The sequence below is a fragment of the Bufo gargarizans genome, chromosome 3, assembly GCF_014858855.1.
Source record: "Bufo gargarizans isolate SCDJY-AF-19 chromosome 3, ASM1485885v1, whole genome shotgun sequence".
Lineage (NCBI taxonomy): Eukaryota > Metazoa > Chordata > Amphibia > Anura > Bufonidae > Bufo > Bufo gargarizans.
In genome coordinates this window covers 322,987,278-323,013,188 of record NC_058082.1, presented here as the reverse complement: position 1 = coordinate 323,013,188, position 25,911 = coordinate 322,987,278, and the positions used below count along the sequence as shown (strand labels likewise).

The following is a 25,911-nucleotide window of genomic DNA, read 5'->3' as shown; positions in this document are numbered from 1 at the left end:
TGAGAGCCTTCAAACGGAACTCACAAGCGGAGCCCCGAACGCAAGTGTGAAAGTAGCCCTAATCTCCCGCTGCCTTTCTTGTGTGGCTCGTGGTACAGGCAGTATTTCGGAAAACACTACCTTTGAGGTCCTTGCCCTAAGCTTTTGACCTAAATCCCCAAAATCATTTTTAAAGGACTCTCCACCTTCCTCTAACTTTGTCATTGGTTCCGATATGGACCATGACCGCTGGATCTGCTCCAGCCCCTCCCAGTAATCTGTCAACCCGATCTGCATTGTGTCGAACTCTAGCGCCAGAAAGACAACACACTGTTCGGCAATCACGGTCTTTGTGACAGATTTCCCTTTCTGTACCCCTAATAGAGTCTCCCACTACCAGCACCTGTCTGGCCTGCCCTGCTCTCCTGGTCCCCTGCTTACTGGACTTGACATTCCCCTGCCTGGCAGAGGAAGGGTCTGGCTGCAGCAGTGCCGTCTCTGAACCGACATCCCCATCTGCCAACCGTGCAAACTTGTTGGGGTGTGACAGATCAGGGCTAGCCTCCCTAGCACTCTTCCTTCTACCCCGCTTTCGGTTACCCAGCTAGCTACCTCACTTTCCTCAGCCTCCTCGCTTTCACCCTCCCTCTCATCTACCCCATAGAGTGCTTGCTCAGTGAGCAGCAAACTTTTCCAAATTGTTAACGCCCCTCAGGTGTTGAAACTCGCCTGTTTAGATACTCAATTTGAAATTCCAAACGGGTAATTTGCTCACATTTTGACCAATTATATACACCCTCGAACGGCTGTTCCAGGACTGCATACATCAGACAAGATTTGCACTGGACTGCGCTGTCAATAATGGAACACATACTAGATGGGGATTACACAACGAAAGCGAAAAATACAATATAATGCAGTAATAAGTAACTGATTTACTGTAGTCCCCCATTGAACTCCCTGAATCTGAAGTCACTTAATCTATGACATCTTAAAATTTTCAAAATTTGTTACATTTTTTTTTTTTTTGACAGACAGAAAACATAGCAACCCAAATTTGCCACTAACAAAAAGTACAAAATGTTATGAAAAAATATCAGAACCACTTGGATAAGTAGAAGGGTTTGAAAGTTATTGCCACAGTGCTTCGTCCTTAAGGAGTTAAAGACTATTCACTTATTAACTCTTTCTGGGAGAGAATAAAATTATTATTATTTTTTAAACTATGGCAGTTTTAATGGTTTAAAAATTGGCCCCTTCAACTGGAAGCATGTTACTTCTGCTCTGTAGGTTAGTATGATTAAGGCAATGCAGAAAATCATTTGTCGTTTATTTATTAGAGCCATAACGTTTTCATTTCTTCCTTGATAAAACTTTTTTTTTTAGTTTTTTTTACAGGGATAGTTATAAAACTTTCATTGGTACTATTCTGGGGTACACAGAATACCTTCCCCTTTACCATGCCCTCACACGTAGGTTCTGTCTGGCCTACATTTTAACTAGTTTGCTTCATACCCAGGGTATCGATAAAAATTAGGCAATGGTAATAGTCATCACACTGTTCTGGCCAAAGGGGTTGTGGTATTCCCAACTCATTCAGATGAGTCAAGGGTTTACTGAAGCCTTCCCCCCAGTGCAGATCTTGTGCATCCAAGGCCTCTTTCAGATGAGCGTGTGGAGTGTGGAAAATGCGTTCCATGTAGATGCGGGATTTCCCATTATGGGCACTGCTCGTTTCACAGCATCACATGGCATTGTAATAATTTATGATGCTGTGTGACTGTGCATGGCCTTGTTTCTACAGAATTATACTAACATAATGCTGTAGTCTAATTCTGTAGAAACAAGGTCATGCACAAACAGCATTATGTTAGTATAATTCTGTAGAAGCAAGGTCATGCAGAGACACACAGCATTATAGATTATAATGCCCCGAGTCAAAAATCTGTTCAGCTAGGTATTCTACTCAATGAGTGGACAATAGCCAACCCACATATGGTCAATATCTTTGTCTGAGTCTATGGACCTTAGAAGTGTAAAATTTCAGCCACCTCTGCCCTTCAGGTAGAGGTTTATGTATATTTTTTACCCTCCACCTTTCCTTCTGAACTGTTCGAATCCCTCCTTCAGCTACGAGCCCTTGGTGAAAAACTCCTGCCCACATTGTTGCTAGTTCTTACTACCTGTGGATCTGGGAATTAAAGTTTTCCACTTTTAGGAAAAAACAAGACAACACATGGGATCCTTCTGCAAAACAGAAATCACTATTACTTAACTTACAGATTCTACACTGTCACTCTGGTTCTCCTGGCCCTGCTCTGTTTGCAGCAGCGGCATCACATCAACAACATGTGACCATTGCAGCCAATCACTAGCCTTTTTGGGACAGCCTAGTTGGCTGTAGTGGTCATGTATTGACGACATGACATCACCGATGTAGCGCGATAATGAATCTTTTCCATAAGACTATATGGCAATCTGCTCCGCATCTCCTTCTCTAGAACATGCTACCTGCAGATTGCACTGGTTTTCCATGGTGTCAGGTTCCCTTTAAAGCATAATAACTATGTAACAAATTTAGGTGGTCTGTTCAGGCATTGTTCGGGTCAATATTTTTCATAAAATATCACAATGCTTGGTTCCTTCTCTGGTAAATGTTGATTTTGACTCGCATTTCACACTTTGCACTGCACAAGTATGGTAAAACACCATGCACTTTACAATATATTGAGCTATGTTGCTTATCTTTAGTGCAACAAATTCACCATGTTTAAACGTATCCTAAAAGTCCTGTTGAGTTTTTTTTTTTTTACAAAAAAATATAAAAAAAAATATTTTTATTATAATTTTTTCATAAGCAGTTAGGAGGTAATGCTTTCCAGTAGAGGAATGAGCGCCACCAGTCTAGACAATGATAGGTTTCCATCATCTGACATTAAAATCTTCAATTAGGCCAATTCAATTCTTCATTATGTTTGAAGGGTCCTTTTACACATCCCAGTCCTGGGTCATAATGAGCACCACCCAACATTTAAAGAGAAGTTGTTCCAGTGCTACTACGATTATTCCAGGGCCCTAACTTTACCTAATCTTGGGAGCCCATATCTTCTTCCCACTGGAGATGTGCTGCCACCCATGTTTGCACAAATTATCTGATCAGCTGACAAACGCTGATCAGCGGCAGTTTTACACACCAGTATTATGACTATTTGTTCCTGGTCATTGGCCCAGTGATGGTCAGACAAATGAGTAACATGCACAAGAAACTAGCAAATAGTTGGTTTATTGTGTAAATCCACAGTAAATGGAGAAGAGATCTAACATTTCATTTGTTGGGAATAGGATATGTCCATGTGGAGGGCATACATACAGCCCAAAACAGGATGACAGCTTGTTTAACTATTTAAAAAAACTCAAGAACGAGTCTTAAAATCCTATTTGTCAGGAGGGAAAATTATAACTATTCACACATACAGGTGCAGAGGAGGTGAGCCAGCACGATATGTGAATAGGCTTCTCAGAAGAGAGACTTGCAGAAGAACTTCCTTTTCCAAAAAACCATTATACTTTATAATTTAAATTGAAAGAATCCTTGGAAAAAAGAAAAATACTTTTTTGCCACCTGTAACAACTACTATGTATTGGTTTGCCTAATTTGGGCAAAATTCATTCAATGTGGCATTGTATATCACTAGAAAACAGCATTCTAAATGAACAATAAAAAAACAAAATAATAATATATATACACATTCACAATTTTAAAAAAAGAAATGAAACCCTACTGCATTTAAAGTACCAGTCTTGCCTTGTAGAATTATACTTCAGTGCCCCCAGCCTCAGCTAAAAGTGGGGCCTTCAATGAAATCCAGAAAATATTATGAAACAGGAAGGAAAACAAACACATTTACTAAAAAAAAAAAAAAAAAAAAAAAAATGGAAATGTGTGACCGCATAGGAGGTCGGGGCGGGTCTAGCTGTTCACTAGACTGAACAGCTCCATATACAAAAAGCTACTGTAAGGCTACAAGCACATTCACATTAAGGGTCTATTCACACATCCGGGGCTGGAATGGATGCGAATCCGCATTTCCGGGATCCACATCTGCATCTTCGTGATCCACATGTCCTATTCTTGTCCACAATTGCGGACCAGAAAAGGCATTTTCTATCATAGTGTCTGATGTGCGGTCCACAAATTGCGGATCGCACATTGCAGGTGTCCATGTTTTGAGGATCCGCACGTGTGAATGGACCCTAAGAGTGCAAACTCTGATGTCACCTCTGCTATCAGATCAGTGGGGGTACAACTCCTGACAACCCTGCCGATCAGCAGCCTTTTCCTTGCCCCGTGATGTCATTGGTCACATGGTCTTTGTGCAGCTCACTCCCATTCAAGTGAATGGGACTGAGCTGCAATACATAGCACAGCCGCTTTACAATGTACAATACGGTGCTCGATACACCATGAAGAGGCTGCGGCGCTCGTCTGAGTGATGCAGCCCTGCAAATAACAGATAGGATACAGATATTCAACTCCCAGAAAACCCTTTAAGGTAAGAGTGCAGATAGCCTTAATAGTTTACAGTCCTTGTGTGTCAATTCTGGCCACAGCAATCAGTCTTCAGCATGGAATAGGGGGACAGTCTCTATACAAAAAAATGACCTCATGAAGAATAAAATCAGGTTTCTAAAGAGCCTTTTTGCAGCCATATAAAAGTCATCAGTATGTCTCTCTTTATTTTTAATGTAAAAGGAAATGTTTTAGTCCAGTCTTGGGTAAATAAAAATTCTGGATGAATAATTCATTTTTCTGCAGAATTTTTTTCTTGATGCTGAAGACGAAGCCACATTAATAATCCTAAAAAAAAAAAAAAAAAATTCATCATCTTCTCAGAAACCTGCACTCAAAGAATGCAGTATAAATACAGCGTGTGCATATATAAAGGCAAACATATAGGTAAAGAAAATTATCCAATAGATTTGGGCAAAGTTGTTTTCCTGGTATTTACTTAGAGGGGTTCTGCACTTTGGATAGATCATCAGCATCTGATCGGCGGGGGTCCGACACCCGGGACCCCCACTGATCAGCAGTTTGAGAAGGCAGCGGCGCTGGCAGTAGTGCCGCGGCCTTCTCACGGTTTACCGCAGGCCCAGTGACGTCACAACTAGTATCACTGGCCTGGGTGCGGCTAAGCTCTGTTCCCTTGAATGGAGCTTAGCCTTGCCCAGGCCAGTTGATACAAGTCGTGACGTTACTCGGCCAGCAGTAAACAGAGAGAAGGCCGAGGCGCTACTGTAGCGCAGCTGCCTTCTCAAACTGCTGATCAGTGGGGGTCCCGGGTGTCGGACCCCCGCCGATCAGATGCTGATGATCTATCCACTTAAAGTGCAGAACCCCTTTAAAAGGGTTTGTCCAGGCTAGATATTGATCACCTATCCTCAAGATAGGTCATCAAGTTCAGATGGGCTGAGGACTGATTCACTGTTTAAAGGGGCCGTGGTGCTCCTGCAAGCACCAAGTCTTCTTCAAGGTTTACCTCCACAGTCTCCAATGTTGCGGCGATGCAGTGTACAGCTTCCTCTTCCATTTATTTGAAAAGGGCAAATGGCTGTAATTTCACTACACTGTCACTACAATTGAGACATTGTGCAAGTCAATGTTGAAGAGGATGCAGCTCTCCCATGAGCGCTTCTGCACCATCTGATATTGAGGATCTATCCTGAGGACAGGTCATCCATATCTGTAGCCTGCACAACCCCTTTAAAAAGGAGATGGAGTGGTATTTTGTTTTACACATTTTCAGGAATTAATAACTGGTTACCCTTTATAATTTTTTTTGTTAGTAGGATTTCCTAAATGTATGTATGTGACTCTCTAGCTTTCTTGACCCCTTTAGGGACCAGCCTACTTTGGGCATTTCTTTCTATTTTATTCATCGTCACTAGGGATGAGTGAATAGACTTCGGATGAAACATCCGACGTAGATTCACAAAAAACTCATTAGAATACTGTATGGAGCGAGCGGTCCGTACTGTTTAATTTCTACTGTTAAAAACCTTTTACCGAACCCTGTTTTGGTTCCAAGTGGTGCCTTGTAAGTTTTTTTTACAGAAGAAATTAATTTCTGAAGTTAATACCCAAAGTCTTGTGAGACTTTGCAAAGTAATAACTTTGGCTCAGAGCCAATACATTCTAATACTGTATGAAGTTTTATGCCAATCAACTTCGGATGTTTCATCCTAAGTCGATTCGCTCATCCCTTATCGCCACAAAAGCCATAACTTTTTCATTTTTCACCTCAGCACAGCATGAGAGTTTGCCTTTATTGGGACAAGTTGTATTTTAATGGCACCATATTGGGGTGAGGCTTGGGGGGGGGGGGGGGGGGGAAGCAGCAATTCCATAATTGTTTTTGGGATTTTGTTTTTGTAGCGTCCACCTTGTGAGATATGGAATGTGATAGTGTTATAGTATGGCTTGTTACAAATGTGACAATATCAATTGCCTTTTCATTTTCTCTTACAAATGTACTGCAGTGAACAGGAGCAAAAGCTACAGTAAGGCTACTTTCACATTAGCGTTAATATTTTCCGGTATTGAGATCCGTCATAGGGTCTCAATACTGGGACAAAACAAAGCGTTTTTCCCCATTCATTGTCAATGGGGACAAAACGTAACTGAACAGAACGGAATGCTCTAAAATGCATTCCATTCCGTTCTCATACTGGAGAGAAAACCGCAGCATGCTGCCGTTTGCTTTCCATCCTGGACGGATCCATCATGACCCACAATGTAAATCAATGGGGGGGGATCCATTTTCTCTAACACAATGGAAAAGAAATCCGTCCCCATTGACTTTCAATGGAGTTCATGACGGATCCGTCTTGGGTATGTTAAAGATAATACAACCGGATCCGTTCATAACGGATGCAGATGGTTGTATTATCATTAACGGAAGCGTTTTTGCTAAGCCCTGCCAGATCCAGCAAAAACTAGTGTTAAAGTAGCCTTACTTGGCCACAGCACAGAAAATTGAGCTTTGCTTCTGGAAATGTACTCTATGCTACTGCCGGCTATGAACAGATGACTGGTAGAAATGCTAGGTGCTGAACCCCCTACGATCTAAGGGTACTTTCACACTAGCTTTTTTCTTTTCCGGCATAGAGTTCCGTCCTAGGGGCTCAATACCAAAAAAGAACTGATCAGTTTTATCCCTATGCATTCTGAATAGAGAGAAATCCGTTCAGGGTGTCTTCAGTTCAGTCATTACTGGTCAGGGCAGAGATAAAACCGCAGCATGCTACAGTTTTATCTCCTGTCAAAAAAACAAAATACTTGCCTGAATGCCGGATCCATAGGATTTTTTTTTCCATAGGAATGTATTAGTGCCGGATCCAGCATTGAAAATACCAAAACGCCGGATCAGTCCTTCCGGTTTGTGCATGCGCAGACCGAAAAAAAAAGGTTAAAAATAAATAAATGCTGGATCCGTTTTGCCGGATGACACCGGAAAAACGGATCCGGCATTTCAATAAATTTTTCTGACTGATCAGGCATTTTTACAAAATGCTGGTGATGGAACTGTTTGCCGGATCACTCTGCCGCAAGTGTGAAAGTAGCCTAATACTGATGACTTATCCTAAGGATAGATCATCAATACCCATAACCTGGAAAACCCCATAAAAAGTTCATATAGGCAAATCCATGCAAAGCATTGCAAAGTTCTCATAAAGTGGTAAAACAAACGCTGATATAACATTCAATACCTACAGATCTGGGCTTTTTGTTTAGCTTGAGGTCAATCCTACAGCAAAGAAAACAAAAAAAAACAGAAAGAAAATAAGTAAAAAGACATTGCTTATTAATAAAAAAAATGTCCATTCTGAATTATGTATTAACAAGGGCCATGAGGTTTAACTATTTATCAAGATGTCATGTGTAAATTTTGCTAGCACAGTTTTATGAAACACAAAAAAAAATGAACAAAAAATGTAAAAACAAATGAATCTACTATCCTGTTATCATAAAGGGACAGCCACAAAAACAAAGCTTTACTTAATGTTTTCAAGCAGGCACTTGAAAGCCTGTACGTTACTTCTAGAGACCCTATAAAGCCACTTACACATGAACAAGGAAGCGCAGGCGTCACTCTGTGCTTGATCGGGAGATATTGAGACTGAAAATAGAGTAAATGGTCTTGAACATACAGCAAATATAGAATTATAAAGTCAGACTGGCAGATTTCACGAGGGAATGAAATATACTTGAAGTTACTTTTGTGACTGTCTTATGATGTATTGTAAAAGTCAATCTAAGTGTGCGGAATTACTTCTTAAATATTACCAAAAATGTTTGTATAAAAATCTGAACGAGACCTTTTAAACCATTCAGGGAGTGGGAGTTTAATTAGTGACCCTCAGTTATACCCACATACAGGTTTCCAGTTCACCAATTTTCAAGTTGATGAGCAGATTATATAATCTAGGGGGACTACATCAACAATCGTTGGATTCTCCAGCAGAAGAAAGGGTTATGAATGGGATTTGAAGTGTGCACATCCATACTGCAGTGTTTTGGCGTGTCCAATGTATGTAACAGTGATGTTAACGTAGCTTGCAGTAAGCAGATATTAATGAAATCTGTTGGCTTTCCTCTTAACGTTTTATTGTTTTTTGATTGTGAACACCCTACTCGAATGATTGGACTAATGTTTAAAGGGAAAATCCAGTTACATGGTTTTATGATAGGTCATGGACTCCTAAAAGGTCACATACAGTCAGATCTTGAATCTCCATCCATTTCAAGAATGATGGGGTGCTATGGAGAGCTTAAAGGGGTCTTCTGGTTCTTTACAACTGATGGCCTGTCCTTAGGATACATCTGATCAATATCAGACTGGTGGTGGTCCGAATCTCAGCAAACCCGCCATCTGAAGGTTTAACATTCCCTTAAATGGGTCAAAGATGCAATGCCCTTTAAAGTGGTGTACTGCAGTGTAAAAACTTTAAAAGGGCATGTCTGCCTTAGACAACCCTGTTATAGCATTTGAATGGAAGACACCCCCTCTATTAGCCAGCATGGACTGCCGATACAAAGTCTTTTTCTTCCAATAACACATCCTAAAAGGGCAAACAGTGTGATGTGCCATAGCCTAACCTAAGGTCCATAATTAAAGTGCCTAATAGGAGGGATTTAAAGAGCACCTGTCAGCAGTTGGAAAAAATAATAAATAAATTTTTTTTATATATAATATATATATAATACTTCAAAGACCAGAAGATTGTCTTTAATATTGAAATCCCATGGCATCCAGTAAATTGTGTATAAGGTAGTAAAATAGAAATAAGACTCCCAAAAGACAATAGGTCGTGGCTCTTAGGGTGCATTCACACGTCAGTATTTTTACATTTCCAGATAAACGTTCCTGTTTTTTGCGGATCCGAAAATCTGGATGACATGAGGATGCTTTTAGCATGTCTTCCAGATTTTCGACGGATCCATTGACTAGAATGGGATGACGGAACGCAAAATCGGACAAATAGTAGGACAGGGTATATTTTTTTTCCAGGATCCGAATAACGGAACCCACGGAACGGAACGGAATCACGGAATCGGAGAGCACCATGAGTGCTGTCCGATTATTTGCCGATTCCATTGAAAACGAACGGAACGTTATGCGGATCCATTTTTAATCGGAACGGATGCGGAACACCAAAACGGACGTGTGAATGGACCCTTAAAGGCATATTGTTGGCCTGTAGGTCCATATTGCTGAACTAGAAGTCTGTTTACCCTCCTGTGGTGTAGCATGGGAACACCAAATGGATAGCCTGTTATATGTTGACAGGATTGCAGATATAAATGGTGGTAGTGTGAGGGATGTTACTAATTATTTGGAATACTAGAGCACACCCTCTTTTTTGATCTACAGTTGAATGTGTAGTAGTGGGAGCCAGGGATTAGGGTGTGGGCATTATATTGTGGAAACATTGTTGCGATTTCTTCATTGTTAAAATAAGAAATAAAAAAATAAAAAAAGTTAAAAAATTAAGCACTTCCATTTATTATTTTCAGGGGGGAAAACTGCACGTAGACTGTCCCGTGGCAAACCACTGCCCTATTTACATATAGAGCATGAAGGGGGGCTGTATCTTGGGAACAGGGCGACTAGAGACATAAAAGAAACATAGAAGTGGTGGTAAATAAGGGAAACGCACGATTTAATTTTTCAAACTGTTGACAGGTCCTCTTTAAAACCCTCTTCAGATATAGACATATACACAAAGTGTGGGGCAGCCCACAAAGCCAAATAATTGGAAGAGAGGGACAAGAATGGTATCTGCAGAAGCCACCTTACCGTTGGAAGATGGGCCTGACGCAATTTTGGTCAAAAATGTGTGCAAAGAGCTTCTAATTGTTACCGTATGTAGTAAGTATAGCAGTAATGCAATTTTGTATACGGTAATCCATGCTTCCAGTGTTTGTATGTGTATTTGTGCATATAGCATGTTGCTGCATATAGTGTTTGCTTGTGGTAGCATGTACCTACACTTTATTTCATACTGCTTGGAGGTGCTGGCCTGTTATTTTTTGCAGTGTCAGGTTTCTAGTAATAAATCTCCGTGCAGTGCTCTAAGGCAGGGTTTCTTCTCCAAGGACTCCCTAGTCAACGAAACTCTAACCAAGTACCCACAAAATAATGACCAGTCATAATTTTGAATATCATATTACTCGATGCTGTGGTTTCTATTAGTAACCGATGCCACAGCCTTGACTGAAGTCAGAATTATTGACTTCTGTCATCACATCGCTAGCCACCTTGATAATAGGTGCAGGGACTTGATGCAGAACTGCATGTCTCCAAAGTTTAGAAATGAGGGACACACACTATATGGCTCTACAGTCTTATGGGGTCATTTATCAAACTGGTGTAAAGTGGAACTGGCTTAGTTGCCCATAGCAACCAATCAGATTACACCTTTCATTTTTGACAGCCCCTGGAGGTGAAGTCTGATTGGTTGCTATGGGCAACAAGCCAGTTCTACTTTACACCAGTTTGATAAATGACTCCATTAATCTTTTTCTGTTCCATAATTCACCCAAGAAAGTGTCAGCCTCTATTACAGTGCCAGCCATAGGGTCACATAATAAAGCGCCCAAATAATAGAGCAGTGCCAGCCTGGAACAGTACAGGAGACATCCTCAACCGTTTCCCTCGAGAGAACTAGTCCGAGACCATGAGAGACAGGAAGAAGTCTGTGGCAAAAGCATAAACGGGGGCTTCACACTTACCCACTAAATCTGCGCCACTTAATAGCCTAGGGTAGGTATACCAGCATTTCAGAAACGGTTATATACCCTTTTAGGCCTATTCACACAGCGTGTTTTGATATCACCATTTGGCATAAATTCAATACAAAAAGCTGCGGTATATAGTCAAGATCGCACTAAGAGCGGACCACAGCCACCTGATGAGTAGTGCCGTTTCCCATTGAAAACAATGGGCGGTGGACCCCGTGTGGCAGACACTGGTTTTCCATGCCAAATTTGCCATTTCAAAAGATGCCATGTGAATGGGCCTTGTTCTGGAAACCAGTGGAGTTCCAAGGTCACATTGACTGTATATGAACGATTATAGTGGATATTGCAGCTACTATGAAACTATTATTTCATTATGTGTACGTTTGGTGTTTTTAAAGCGCAAATACTCACTACTAACATGAATTTAAAAACATATGGCACAAAACACTGGCCAGTTTATGTTTCCCAGACTCCATAAATCAATTCTAAAGCGACATTCAAGCATGCATGTAAAGACAGTACAAGCCAATGATGAACATATAGTTGTATGATCTGAACAGATGTACAGACACAAGAATCGCACTTACTCGAAGTCATAATCATACATGCCAGATGGACTGGGGGAAGCATTAAGGAGAAAAGAAAGCAATAGGGATTAATGCACCGATTAGTGGAATTGTGTGATTAGCACAACACAGAATGCTAATCTGAAGAAAAATGAATCAAATGTGCTGGATTAGGAGAAAGCAGAACGGAAAGCATAAAATCCATGGACACATTGCGAGCAAAACATGGCTGAAGGTTAAGGTTTTTTCCTAAAGAAAAGTAAAAGTCAGTAGTACTGTTTGTCAGTGAAGACAGCCATTACAGAAAATGATCAAGCAGGTTCTTTCATGAAAAAAAAAGGGCTTAAAAACAGCGAGGAACCTGTCAGAAAACGCCTCTGCGGCCTGAGGGCCAATTATACATTTACCATTAAAACAAAAACAAAACAAAACCAGTCAACTATCCTGAAGGTCTGTTTAATTAATGGGGTTGTACCACCTCAGCAAATGGCATTTATCATATAGAGAAAGTTAATACAAGACACTTACTAATGTATTATTATCCATATTGCTTCCTTTGCTGGCTGGATTCATTTTTCCATCACATTATACACCGCTTGTTTCCATGGTTACGACCATGCTTGCACACTATAATAACAGCTCCAGACTACTTGCACTCCCATGGTCCCTGTCACCAGAGAGGTCGGCACTTTTTCCTATTGTGTGTAAACACAACAACCACTGCTGGATTGCTGGGTGGTCATACCCATGGAAACAAGCAGTGTATAATGTGATGGAAAAATTAATTAAGCCAGTAAAGGAGACAATATGGATAATAACCGTACATTAGTAAGTGCCTTGTATTACCTTCCTCTACTTGAAATTCCATTTGCTGAAGAAACCCCTTTAAAGAGGACCTTTCACCACTCCTGACAGGCCCGTTTTAATAGCTACATGCATTCCTCATGTAATAACAATTCTGAAGCATCTATTCTTACGTCTGTATGTTGTGCCATTCCTTTATTATTTCTACTAGAAGTTATGGATGAATTTGCAGTAAGGGTACAGAGGGGCGAATAGGCTGTTTTTATTTATTTTTGCCCCCCCGCCATTAATATTAATTATATGGGCATTTTTGCACGCAGTGATGCCCATTATTTTAAGGAAAGGGGGGCGATTTGAACTACTTTTTTTAGATTTGTAAAAACTTTTTTTTTAAGTCACCTTGGGTGACAATAACTGGCAATCACTGAGCACTTTATTTGCAATATAACTATACAATGCTGCCACCTAGTGTATCGGCGTCGGGCTATTTCAGCAATGGAAGGGCTCATGCACACTACCGTATGTATTTTGTGGTCCGCAAAAAATACGGATGATGTCAGTGTGCATTCTGTGGAACAGAACAGCTGTCCCCTAATAGAACAGTCCTATCCCTGTCCGTAATGCAGACAATAAATAGGACATGTTTGTTTGTTTTTTTGCTGAATGGACATATGTAAACTGAATGCAAATGGTGTACCTTCCTTTTTTTTGCGGACCCATTGAAATTAATGGGTCCGAATACGGTCTGCAAAAAAACGGAACCGACACTGAAAGAAAATACGTTTGTGTGCATGAGCCCTAACAGGTTCCCCGATCTCATCCGGGGAATGTTGTTACCGGAGCGGAAGCGCGTGGCTTCCGCTTCCGGACTGCTCAAATGCTGTGGTCACATTTGACCACGGCATCTGAAAGGCAAAATGTATGCGATGAGCCTTATGCGGTTAAGAAACGATGCTTCAGAATTGTAATTTCCTGGGGAATGAAAATATCTACTAAAACAGACACCAGGAGAGTGGACAGGTCCTCTTTAAAAGGGTCCTGTCATCGTGAAAATGCAGTGTAATCTGCAAGCAGCATATTATAGAGCAGAAGGAGCTGAGCAGATTGATATATAGATATATGAGAAAAGATTAAGCAAAACTTGTAATTTATTCATTAAAATCTTTGCTCTGAGCTCAATAGCCCAAGTGGATGGTCCTATCTGTGAATGACCGCTATGTATACACATTTAGGCCCCATGCACACAACAGAGTCCATTTGTGAATGTACAAAAATACAGATGCAGTCTATGTGCATTCCACATTTTCTTGCGTAACTGTTAACTTTAATGGGTCCGTGGTCTCCACTTTGTGTATTGCAAGTATAGGACATGTTCTTTGCGGAGCGGACACGGATGCAGAAAGCACAGGTTCATGTACATGAGCCTTATACAGGGTAAGTTATACTGAATATTTACTAATATTTACATAAAAACTCTATATCAATATGCTCAGCTTCTCCTGCTCTATAACATGCTGTCTGCAGATAGTACATACATGACTTTTTTTTTTACTAATTTTTTATGACCTATATCTATGGCAGCCCTTGGTTTTGTCCAGGGGTACAGGAGAGTTTGAGAACCAGTGCTTTAGTTAACACTTGAACATGCAACAGTATGACAAACATCCCCCACACTATTTTCAGCAAGTAACCATAATCAACTCTGATATCACAAAACCTGCATTATACAAAGGGCTTCACATTTTTATGTAAGGCTGGGATTCCAAGTTCAGGTTTTTGGAAGCCATTTTTGAGGCAAAGACCAGGAACAGAATGCAGAGAGGACACATATAAAGGAGAGGCTGAGGCTGCTACTTTTTTTTAATCCACTCTTGTCTTTGGCTTTAAAAACGGCATGAAAACCTGAATGGGTAACCCCCGGTATAGCTAGGTATATCTTATTCCCTGTATAATAAAATCTTAAGCAATTTTCTCATTTTGATGCCATTTTATTTTTGCTTTCAGAGAAAGGAAAGATTCCAGCTTACATCCACAGACTGAGCGCATCCCGTAGACACTGGCGTGGAACTCATTTGTCTTGAGCCTTGCGCTTTTGTCCGGATTTTAGCCTCTTTTCACATCACCATCAGTCTCCTCGATTTAGTTTAAAATATACTAGTCTTACCCCCATATGTCTTGTCATTAAGGCTAAAAATCACTTATTCATATGCAAAATTACCTCTCTAAGGGTACTTTCACACTAGCGGCAAGGAACTCTGGCAGGCTGTTCTGGCGGGTGAAGAGCCCATCGGATCCGTGCTGCCGCTAGTGCATGCATGCCCCCGGACTACTGCACCGGCCCCATCGACTATAATAGGGCCAGGCCAGAGTTCCGGCAGCAGCACGACTAACATGCCGAGAGGCGTCCGGAATAAAACTACGATATGCAGGCGTGCACTAGCGGCAGCACGGATCCGACAGGCTGTTCACCCGCCGGAAACTAGTCTAAGGGGCTGTCCCTCTGGCTGTTGGAGCCCAGCACCGCCCCGCTGTTAATTATTCACTCCTCTCCTCACTGACTTTCTAGTGCGTAATCTCATGCATGTGCCCTGGATCCACTCGTCCGGGCCTGCACTGTCTCCCGGCAGCAGCGAGGTGCGCACACAGCTAGCGCATGCACGCTTGGTTCAGTGAGGCTGCTGCCAGTACACCACGTGGGCCTGGACGAGTGGATTCAGGGCGCATGTGCGAGATTACAGCACACTAGAAAGAAAAAAAGAAAAAATAAAAAATGCGAGGAGAGGAGTGAATAATTAACAGCGGGGCAGTGCTGGGCTCCGAGATAATGGGCGTGGCTGGGCTCCATCGGCCAGAGAGGCAGCCCCTTGGGCTCCTTACAGAGGTAATTTGCATATGAATAAAAGCGATTTTTAGCCTAAATGACAAAACATATGGGGGAAAGACTAGTATATTTTAAACTGAATCGAGGAGACTGATGTGAAGTGAAAAGCTCTGTAGCTGAAATCCAGATGACAGAATGCCCTTTAACACATCCAGGACAGGATTTCAGCCTCTGGATGTAATGAAGAATAAACAGGTAAATGGCGACGGAAGGTAGTAGAGAAGATGAGAGTTGTATCCCTTGCATTACACTTTGAACATTTTATTTGCCTAAAACTGTAACCCCTTTTAAAGGCATTTTCTGGAAACTACTGATGACCCATCTACAGGATAGGCCATCAATATCTGAAAGGTGGGGGTCTGACAGCCTGTTTGAAAAGGCCAAAGGGCTCCAGTGTGCGCTGCAGCCTCTCCGCAGCTTACCAAGCACAGCACCATCCATTGTGTGGAGGCTGTGCTCGATATTGCTGCTCAGGCCCATTAATTTGAAAGAGACCGAGTTGTGCCTAGGCAATACAACCGATGAACGTGACATTACAAGTCTAGGAAGAAGCTGAAGAGCAGTTGGACCCCTACTGATCAGATTTTGATGACCTATCCTGAGGATAGGCCATCTTTACTAAACCTCCAGGAAACCCCTTTACACAGTGAGGTTATCTAAGACAATATGTATTCGTAAAAGGCTGTGGCACGTATTAAAGGGGTTCTCCAGGACTTGGGATACGTCTTCATTGTTTGTCCCATGGAGGTCTGAACTCCAGAATCCTCTCTGATCAGTACAGTAAGAAAGTCCCTTTTATGATTCACAAAGGGGCAGGATCATGTTTCGGGTACTGCAGTCAGATTAAACATTGGCTGGTTTATCCTACAGACAGGTCATCAATGTAAAGGCTATGGACTATAATTTTCTAATTTCTAAAATACATCTACAACTTAGCAAATAGTCTTCACTGCACCGTGTCCCTTATGATAACAAACCCTGTGTATTGTGATCCTTCACTGTCACCCATTTCCTTCTAATATTTCACATTTATGTTAGGAAAAAGTAGAACTCAGAGGAGAGGGAGCATGCATGCCGAATAAGACTACACGAGTGTTGCACGCAAGCATGAAGATGCATAACTCTGCGTAGTCGCTGTAGATGGAACAGTAGGCCATTTTTAATGAAGACTGTTTGCCGAGTTGTAGATTCATTGCCAAAATTTAAAATAATAATTGCACATAGCCCTTTACATTTATGGCCATGTGCTATGGCAGCTATGGTTGGAAACTGTCAAGGGAGTCACCACCTCTTCCCGATGCCCTGTGGGTCACATAATCCTATCTCAGATGTATATTTGTGTGATTTTTTCACTCTTTATTGCCCTCAAAAGATCTTTATATTGATAAGCAGATTAGCATAAAAGAGCCCAAGGGGCAGTACCCTTTGGCAACAGACCCCGCTCCTCTACTCTTTGCCTTCTGTCCACCTCCATCTGCTCCCGACATCAGTGTGCAATCTTGTGTGCCACTTGACTACCCTCAAGCAACCAAGGAATGCCACCATCATATATTGGATTTTATATCAAGCCCGCATTCCAAAACCCAGGACCCTTAGAATAGTCTTTCTCCAAGCTTATATAAAAAGTCAACCAATGAAAATGTATAGAAGTCTGGGTCTCACTCCCCTTTTTCTAAAAGTCACATCCCCACCTATCGCTTGGTTGAACTTGATGGACTTATGTCTATTTTTCAATCGTACGTTAACTATGTAACCTTTTTACACTGAATTGCTTTGGTTTTGGAGCAACACACTTTCCAGTTTACAGTCTTAAGGGATTCCACATTTAATTTGATTGCAGGAGAAAGTAATGACATCAATAAAACAGACCTGACGCTTATACAGGGATATTCCCATAGGGACACTTATGTGATATCCACAGGATAGTTGCGGGTCTACTGCTGTGACCTTCACCTCATCTCGCGGTCATAGTGAATGCAGAGGCGGTCACGCATGCATGACTCTCTCCATTCACTAATATGGGAGTTCCCAAAACAGCCGAGTAGACTTTATAAAATGGCCCTAACTACTAGCTGGCACCTTGAAGCAATAAGAATATTGGGGTTGGAGCTCCCATTCTCCAGGCAAGTGCTCTAAATGATTTGTTAACGATATGAAATACTACACTGCCTGTCTAAAAAAAAAAGTCGCCACCTGGATGTAACTAAGCAAATAGTTATGAGCCTCCTATTAGATAATTACTGCATGGGCGATTATCTTTCAGCTGGCAACAAGTTATTTAACCCCAACTGGTGCAATGAGTTGCTTCTCATTTCTTAAACAACCATGTCAAAAGACACATCTCGTGGTTGTGGAAAAGATGTTAGTCTGTTTGAGAAAGGTCAAATCATTGGCATTCATCAAGCAGAGAAAACATCTAAGGAGATTGCAGAAACTACTAAAATTGGGTTAAGAACTGTCCAACGCATTATTACAGACTGGAAGGACAGTGGGGACCCATCATATTAGAGGAAGAAATGTTGAAAAAAAAAAATCCTGAATGATCGTGATTGGCGATCACTTAAACGTTTGGTGAAATCAAATCGAAGAAAAACAACAGTAGAACTCAGGGCTATGTTTAATAGTGAAAGTAAGAGCATTTCCACACTCACAATGCGAAGGGAACTCAAGGTATTGGGACTGAACAGCTGTGTAGCCGTAAGAAAACCACTAATCAGTGGGGCAAACCAGAAAAAAAAGGCTTAAATTTGCTAGGGAGCATAAAGATTGGACTCTGGAGCAATGGAAGTGGTCATGTGGTCTGATGAGTCCAGATTTACCCTGTTTCAGAGTGATGGGCACATCAGGGTAAGAAGAGAGGCAGATGAAGTGATGCACCCATCATGCCTAGTGCCTACTGTACAAGCCTGTGGGGGCAGTGCTATGATCTGGGGTTGCTGCAGTTGGTCAAGTCTAGGTTCAGCAACAGTATGTGCTCCAAGAATGAGGTCAGCTGACTACCTGAACATACTGAATGACCAGGTTATTCCATCAATGGATTTTTTTCTTCCCTGATGGCACGGGCATATTCCAAGATGACAATGCCAGGATTCATCGGGCTCAAATTGTGAAAGAGTGGTTCAGATAGCATGAGACATCATTTTCACACATGGACTGGCCACCACAGAGTCCAGACCTTAACCCATTGAGAATCTTTGGGATGTGCTGGAGAAGGCTTTGCGCAGCGGTCAGACTCTACCATCATGAATGCAAGATCTTGGTGAAAATTAATGCAACACTGGATGGAAATAAATCTAGTGACATTGCAGAAGCTTATCGAAACAATGCCACAGCGAGTGCATGCCGTAATCAAAGCTAAAGGCTTTTGTTTTTGGTGGCGACTTTTTTTTGGACAGGCAGTGTATTTTATGCACCTTTGGCACCCTGGAAGTTATTGTTTACCGCTCCAAAAATGTTGTTTAACCTTCATAACAATCATCTGTAATGTGATCAAAAAGGAGGAATAAAAAAAAATAGCATAGAGGGAAAAAAAAAAAAAGAAAAAAAGAAAAAGCACAATCCCTAAGTTCCTTTCAAAAGTTAAAAAGTTCTTTTGAGCATGAAAGTAACAAAGATTTGGCCAACCTGTGCCTATTTTTATTCTTGCGTTTCTTATGACTGCTATGATGTCCTCCGGAGTTGGTCGATGAGGCTGCTTTCTGAGGCTTGACACCCGACAGGGAGCCATCTAGATCTTCTGCATCGTCTTGGCTGGGCTCATTTTCCTGATTCTGAAAGTCTGGAGAGTTGTCACTTTCTGTTCCGCTGCCTGGTTCTCCTGCAATACAAAACTGCAAGTGAGAAACTCCAACTGGGCGATCAAAGACACCTACACAAATACCTCTACTTTAACCTCGTAAAAAATATATATATTTTTTTACATTTAGGTCTATTTTTTTAATGTATTTTGTACATGCATTTAAAAAAAAAAATCTATGGGGGGGGGGGGGATTTATATAAAAAAAAAACAAAAAAAAAACCTTGCTTAGTTGCCCATAGCAACCAGTCAATCAGATTCCACCTTTCATTTTCCAAGGGAGGTGGAATCTAACTGGTTGCTATGGGCAACTAAGCCAGTTTTCCTTTCCCCCACTTCTGATAGATCTCACCCTATATGTGTAGTGATAGTAATATGTTCTAAAAGACTCAGGGTGCATTCACACAACCGTATGTATTTTGCGGTCCGCAGAATGTGGATCTGCAAAAAATACAGATGATGTCTGTGTGATAATTATTTTTTATTTATTTTGAACCCCTCTAGCGCTGTTTTACTCTGCATTCTGTATTCAGAATGCTATTATTTTCCCTTATAACCATGTTATAAGGGAAAATAATACAATCTTCAGAACATCAATCCCAAGCCTGAACTTCTGTGAAGAAGTTCGGGTTTGGGTACCAAACATGCGCGATTTTTCTCAAGCAAGTGCAACGCATGACATCCCGCAACGCACCCGCCTCTTATCCGGGCAAAAAAACTGACGCCCGTGTGAAAGAGGCCTTAGAGCAGCATAATAAAACCGGTGACAGATTTCATATCTCATTCACAAGCTGCGTTAAAAAAAAAAGCTGCTGTGAAATCCAGGCAGAAATCGACAAGCAGTTCAAATCTGCAACAAAATCCACCAAAAAAAAACAAAAAAAAAAAACACATGTAATCCATATGGAATTTGTTGCGGGTCTGTGGCAAGATACACAAGGGATTTTAACAACCCGTGTGGAGGTGGAAGAAGCTTTTCCAAAAAAGATGCTATAAACGTAAGAGAGACTGTAGACCAACTCACGTTTATCAATCATTTGGTCTTGTACTCCAGCCAACGCGCTCACTGCCTAAAACGTGAATAAAAGACAAAAGAGATTTTACTTTTGCGCACAACATATTTTAAGGACATTCTGGCTAAGAGTGCCTTACTGCATTGTTATTCGTCTAGTCAATCCTCAGGGGATCGAGTTCTTCATAATACAATCCATGTACAGCTAAACCGAATAGCCTATAAAATGACCACATTAACATCTCGACCACAATGCTAGCGGAGAAAACTAAGACTTACTCACCGCTGCTGAAGTGACTGAAGATTTGCTGAACAGTCTTTCTGCTTCTTTGAATTTTCTGTTCCTTCTATCATTTTTACTGTTTGAGTTCCTAAGGAAATAACACAGCATTAGTAAAAAGATGTATTGCTGCATTTTTTTGACTTTCCATTATTAATTGGGAGAAGGGAGGAGAAGATAAATTAACAAAAGAATCAATACTCTCCCCTTCTCTTCCTGAGGCTTCCAGTGCCGAGCTCCAAACCTAACTGCTGCAGACAACCTTCCTGGCTGCAGTCCGTGCACACAGGGCACGGCTATAGCCAATCACTGGCCTCAGCAGTACACAGCATATTATTGCGGAGGCCAGTAATTAACTGTAGCGGCGACCTGTGTGCACGGACTGCAGCCAGGAAAACAAACAGAAGTGGGGAGGTCTGGAGCCCAGCGCAGGAAAAAGCAGGGAGTCTCGTTCCCATCGTGTCCTCCCCTCCCACTCCTGTCGCCGGATGTTTTCATCCACATGACAGGGAAATGCAGCAGCAGCTGTGCTGGCATGAGGAGCAACATGGGTGCTGGGGAGCGATGCAAGCACAACCTCTGTGAGGGACCCCGGGCATATGGGGTGGTGTTATAGGTCTTGGATAACCCCTTTAATGGCCGATTATGAATTGGTCACCGATTCAATGTGCTGAGCTCTAAAAGTTGGATCCTCACTGTAGCAGCATGGGTCTGTACGTTTTCCTGGCTGAACTCTATTCACTTTAAATCCAGCAATATATTATATATACGGCTCACAGATGCATCGCTATAGCTAAGCAGGCCATTTCCTTGCATTTTTGGCACACCAGAGGGGTGAGGGAACTGGTTGATAAGGGCATCACTTTTTTTTTTTTTTTTTTTTTTTTTTGGGGGGGGGGGGGGGTATTTCAGGAGGATGAGTAGCCCTTATTTTATTTTTATTTTTTAAGCCACTGTAAGCAATATAGAAAAAAAAAAAATATTAACCTCTTATGGCTATAAGACTGTGGAAGGACTGCAAGACTGCCTGAATCTACGAGCGTCGCTGTGTGGTAGAATAGGCAAGGGAATAAAATTCATCTGTAACAAGACAAGTGCTGGATCATGTTTCTCTCACAGATTCACGGAGTAAACGCCTCAGTGTAAAATCGGAAGCACAATGAGGTACAGTAGTGCGCCATAGAATACTATGGTCATCGTAATCAGGGTACAACTTGATACAACCACAGGCAAGTTTTCAGTCCGCTTTTTTCAGAGCACAGATAAGCAGTAGACAAAGTAGTGGCCACAGCACTTGTCCTGATGGATTTTAGGGGTGCGCATCCCACGGGTGATCTCCCTTCACCTGGGGATCTTAGTATACACTTTTGAATGTATTGGAGACAGCACGCCAGTGAAGCATTTTAGAAAATTGCTTATTTTAGTAATTCATTTCAACACCAGTAGTACATAATCAACATCAGTGCAACGTTTCGGGCCCTTTTGTGGGTGCCCTTCTTCAGGCTGGCCAGACACCATTACAGCCTGAAGAAGGGCACCAATAAAAGGGCCTGAGACGTTGCACTGATGTCGATTATGTACCACTGGTGTTGAAATAAATTAATAAAATAATACATTTTCTAAAATACTTCACTGGCGTGCTGTCTCCAATACATTCAAAACAGATAAGCAGTAGAAATATGTGATCCTATAAGTCAGGGATCAGCAACCTTCGGCACTCCAGCTGCTGGGAAACCACAACTCCCATCATGCACACGTACTTGGCTGTTCTAGTAACCCCCAAGGTAGTGAAAGGAGAATTCTGCGAGTTATAGTTTCAGAAACGCTGGAGTGCAGGGGGTTGCGGATCTCTGCTACAAGTGCATGTGAATACGACCCAAGGGTAAAGACTTACTTTTGGTTTGTTAAGTAACGGTCCCAACCCCTGATAATATTTCCATACATCTGCGTATCTTCCAGGTAACTTCCTTCGAACGCATAGATCTGGCGTTCCAGATTTGCCAGCGTTTCCTAATAAAACAGGGTGAGGAAAGGTTACTGCGGCCCATAAAAGCATCTCTACTCAAGTTAAAGGGGTTGTCCTATGAATTATATTCTACATTTTACAATCCAGCACCGGGATCTGAATACTTTTGTAATTGCATGCAAATAAAAATGCATTATAGCTACCGAGTTAGTGCTCTTTCACAAAGCTGATTCCGTGCGGCTAATCCGCTGCGTGAAAGTGAGCAAAGCCGTGCTCCGTACAGCAGAGACACAGAGCATTATCATGATTGATAATCCTCTATGCCTCTCGGTGACCTTTTTACTACAAAATTACGGTGACAACTTTATCTCACTGTGATTTTGTAGTAAAAAGGTCACAGAGAGGCACAGAGCATTATCAGTCATGGTAATGCTCCATGTCTCAGCTGTCCGGAGCGGGGCTTGGCTGTCTTTCACGCAGCGGATTCCACGCACGGCATCTGCTCGTGTGAAAGAGCCCCTATTCAATGAAATCCGATTGGCTGGGGGCCAGCACCCCGATGAGCAACTGTTCAGTGTAACTTCATTGCCAGAAGTTGGCACTGGAGCTACAAAGCACCATCAACATTGTATTACACCACCTCACAGATATCCTGAGGCCTGTGCTCTATTCCTCCCTGCTTCTCCATCTTCAGCCGGAGAACACTGCTCTAGCATGAGCTCACAGCCAAGCAGGCGGCTTAGTTTGTAGCCGTCGCTCGTCCTCATACTGTGGAGGTGACCGTGCATGTAATTGCAGCCCTCACCTCCACTAACAAACAGGCAATTGTCACAAAGGTACGCTTCCTTCCCCACAATCATCTGCTCAATGACGCACCTTTCACGTACAGCACACGTCCGTGGCAGTGGGCACCATTTATCAAACTGTCTTAGTTGCCCGTAGAAACCAATTAGGGGTCACATTTCATTTTTTCGGAAGGCATTAAGAAATGAAAGGTAAACTCTGGTTGCTTTAGGCAACTAAGACCGTTTAGATAAATGAGGCCCAGTATGTGTACGCTCATGGCCCCGATACTGTACGCCCCTCAGCTTTCCGAGAGACAGATATACAAGGAGAACTCAGTGGATTAGGGTTATTTACAGGAAACACATATACTGTATAATCAGCCGACATACTACCCCACAGCAATGAGTTCACCAGGACAATGGGGGGAATTTATCAAACTGGTGGAAAGGAAAACTGGCTTAGTTACTTATAGCAACCAATCAAATTCCACCTTTCATTTTCCAAAGGACCTCTATAAAATGAAAGAAAAAATCTGATTGGTTACTGCTGGCAACTAAGCCAGTTCTACTTTATTATGTGAAAACAGCCCCGTCAGTGAAGCGGCTGCTGAACTCCGGGCAGTGTAGTGACTAAGCTCGGCGCCATTAACCCTGCATTTCTTTTTCCCGCCATTGCAGCTATCCTACAGTACGTACAGTCCAGCCCTGAGCCCGGCCACTGCGCACAATGCAGCGCGAAGGGGGCGGAGCCATCGGCTACGTAACATCTCCCCTATGCGCTTATCGATTAACGCAGAGGGCAATTCACGCACCGAGGCTACGTCACCGCACACACGCCTGGTTAGCCCAGCTACGCTATTTGCGTAACTGTACGGTGAAAACGTATGGTATGATAACACTATGAAGGAGAGACGTAACGGGCGGTTGTGTGTGATATAGAGAAAGAGAGGTGGTCGGTTTTACCGCTAGCTCCTGTTTCCGCTTCACTAGCTCGGCTAGTTCCCGGCGCGTATCTGGGATCTGAGGCGCTGTGGCCTTGTTATGCATCGCCATGATGGAGTGCGAGGAAGGAGGGAGGGACAAGGGGAGGCGGCGGCGACGAGCAGATATATAAGCCTGGCCCACCTTCAGCGCTTCGTCAGACGCGACGTTATATAGGCTGTAGTAGTAGACGGGGAATAGTGCACTACCGCTCCCACATGTAGTGCCACCGTGTATAGTCCGGACTGTCAGTATGGGAAACAAACTAGGGAGCCGTCTGCGCACGGGAACCAATCAGATAGCTTCTTTTACTGCCATCCTGCGCTGTAAAGAATGAAAGCTGGATCCTCATTGGCTGTTGCAGATTTTTCTACCTGGAGATAAGGTGTGGGTAGACACCCACAGGTTGGGCTGTATTCACACTGCCAGTTTTTACTCCGCTGATCAGAGAAACGTTTAGGTCTTTATTTAAAAAAAAAAAAAGGCAGATGTGGAAAAGTGGAAAAACCTCCAGGACAGATCAACAGTAAGATTGGTGGGGATGAGCGGACTTGTGTTCGGGTTATCTTAGAATTCCGTTATGGACTCCGCTAGGACGGACTATAACTTGTGGTAGTGGAATCCATAATGGAATTCTAACACATAACCCGAACTTTGTACCCTGAACTTGAAACACAGGTGCGCTCAACACTAGTGGGGATCGGACACCCAGCACCCCTTCCAATCAGCTATTGGGTGCCAGAAGCAGAAGGCTCCCACCACTGTATAGACCAGGGATCAGCAACCTTCGGCACTCCAGCTGCTGTGAAGCTACAACTCCCAGCATGCTACCTTACTCGGCTGAAGTGAAATGAGGATTCTGGGAGTTGTAGAACTGGAGGGCCGAAGGTTGCTGTTCCCCGATATAGAGGCTATGCCAATGTACTACAGTACAGCTCTCATTAACCTGTTACGGACACCGACCTGATGTCCTGGTACTTAAGGACACGGGGCGTACTTGTACGCCCTGTGTATTTCCGATCAGCGGCGGGCGGTGCACTCAGCTGTGTGACCCTAGACCGCCCAGGGGTGCTGCAGCTTTCCCCCCAGCCCCCTCACACAAATTTATTTGGGGCCCAAGTGTTTATTTTTTTTGCATGTGCTGACTGTGGCCGGCACTCTTGGCGTCCGGCCACTGTTAGCGCATCGCCCACCCCACCGCTGATCAGCGTGTTTGACTCTTTTTTTTACACTTTTTGGGATTTACTATTTTTTTTTTTGTTATTTTATATAGTTTTTCTGTTGGGTGTAGGGAAAAGTCTGTGAACACTCGTCCCCCACACACACGCACACTGAATAAAGTTTTACACACACACACTCCCCGGGGACCGCCATGCTAGGGACCCTGTGGCCCACACTAGTACAAGCAGCTCTGGGGCTCGTACTAGTTTTCCGGCCAACCAGATAAGTCCACCTGAGCCCCTACCGGTGAACTTGTCTGGTATACCCCAGAGCATTTTGAGCCCGCGATTCCTGATTTTGTAGGCAACCAGGAATCCAGATTCCCACAGTGGGCTTCA

At 42.6% G+C, this 25,911-nt stretch overlaps 1 protein-coding gene across 4 annotated transcripts; it reads right to left on the bottom strand.

The window, feature by feature from the left end:
- Nucleotides 1–3,246: 3,246 nt before the first annotated feature.
- On the bottom strand, nt 3,247–24,539 carry MEAF6 (MYST/Esa1 associated factor 6). 4 transcript variants are annotated; one of them, XR_006388323.1, is made up of 8 exons: nt 24,335–24,534; nt 22,515–22,630; nt 20,624–20,711; nt 20,353–20,398; nt 19,157–19,349; nt 8,103–8,156; nt 7,747–7,784; nt 3,247–4,837 (listed from the first exon to the last, which is right to left on the bottom strand). XR_006388323.1 is itself a non-coding variant. In XM_044287118.1 (7 exons), exons 1-7 carry the CDS (start codon nt 24,422–24,424, stop codon nt 4,782–4,784), a joined length of 627 nt encoding a protein of 208 aa, XP_044143053.1. In that variant the 5' UTR covers nt 24,425–24,539; the 3' UTR covers nt 3,247–4,781. The 4 variants fall into 4 exon arrangements, 2 of the variants coding, with proteins under 2 accessions (XP_044143053.1, XP_044143054.1); XR_006388322.1 differs by having other exon boundaries at nt 7,751–7,784; nt 24,335–24,533; XM_044287118.1 differs by lacking the exon at nt 8,103–8,156 and having other exon boundaries at nt 24,335–24,539.
- Nucleotides 24,540–25,911: the final 1,372 nt, after the last annotated feature.

Coding starts and splice junctions, on each gene's coding strand:
- MEAF6 (XM_044287118.1), bottom strand. CDS start 24,424: ATGGCGATGCATAACAAGGCCACAGCGCCTCAGATCCCAGATACGCGC. Junction 20,399..20,623: donor CTTCAGTCACTTCAGCAGCG/GTGAGTAAGTCT, acceptor TTCACGTTTTAG/GCAGTGAGCGCGTTGGCTGG. Junction 7,785..19,156: donor AAGAATAAAAATAGGCACAG/GTTGGCCAAATC, acceptor TCTTTGCTGTAG/GATTGACCTCAAGCTAAACA.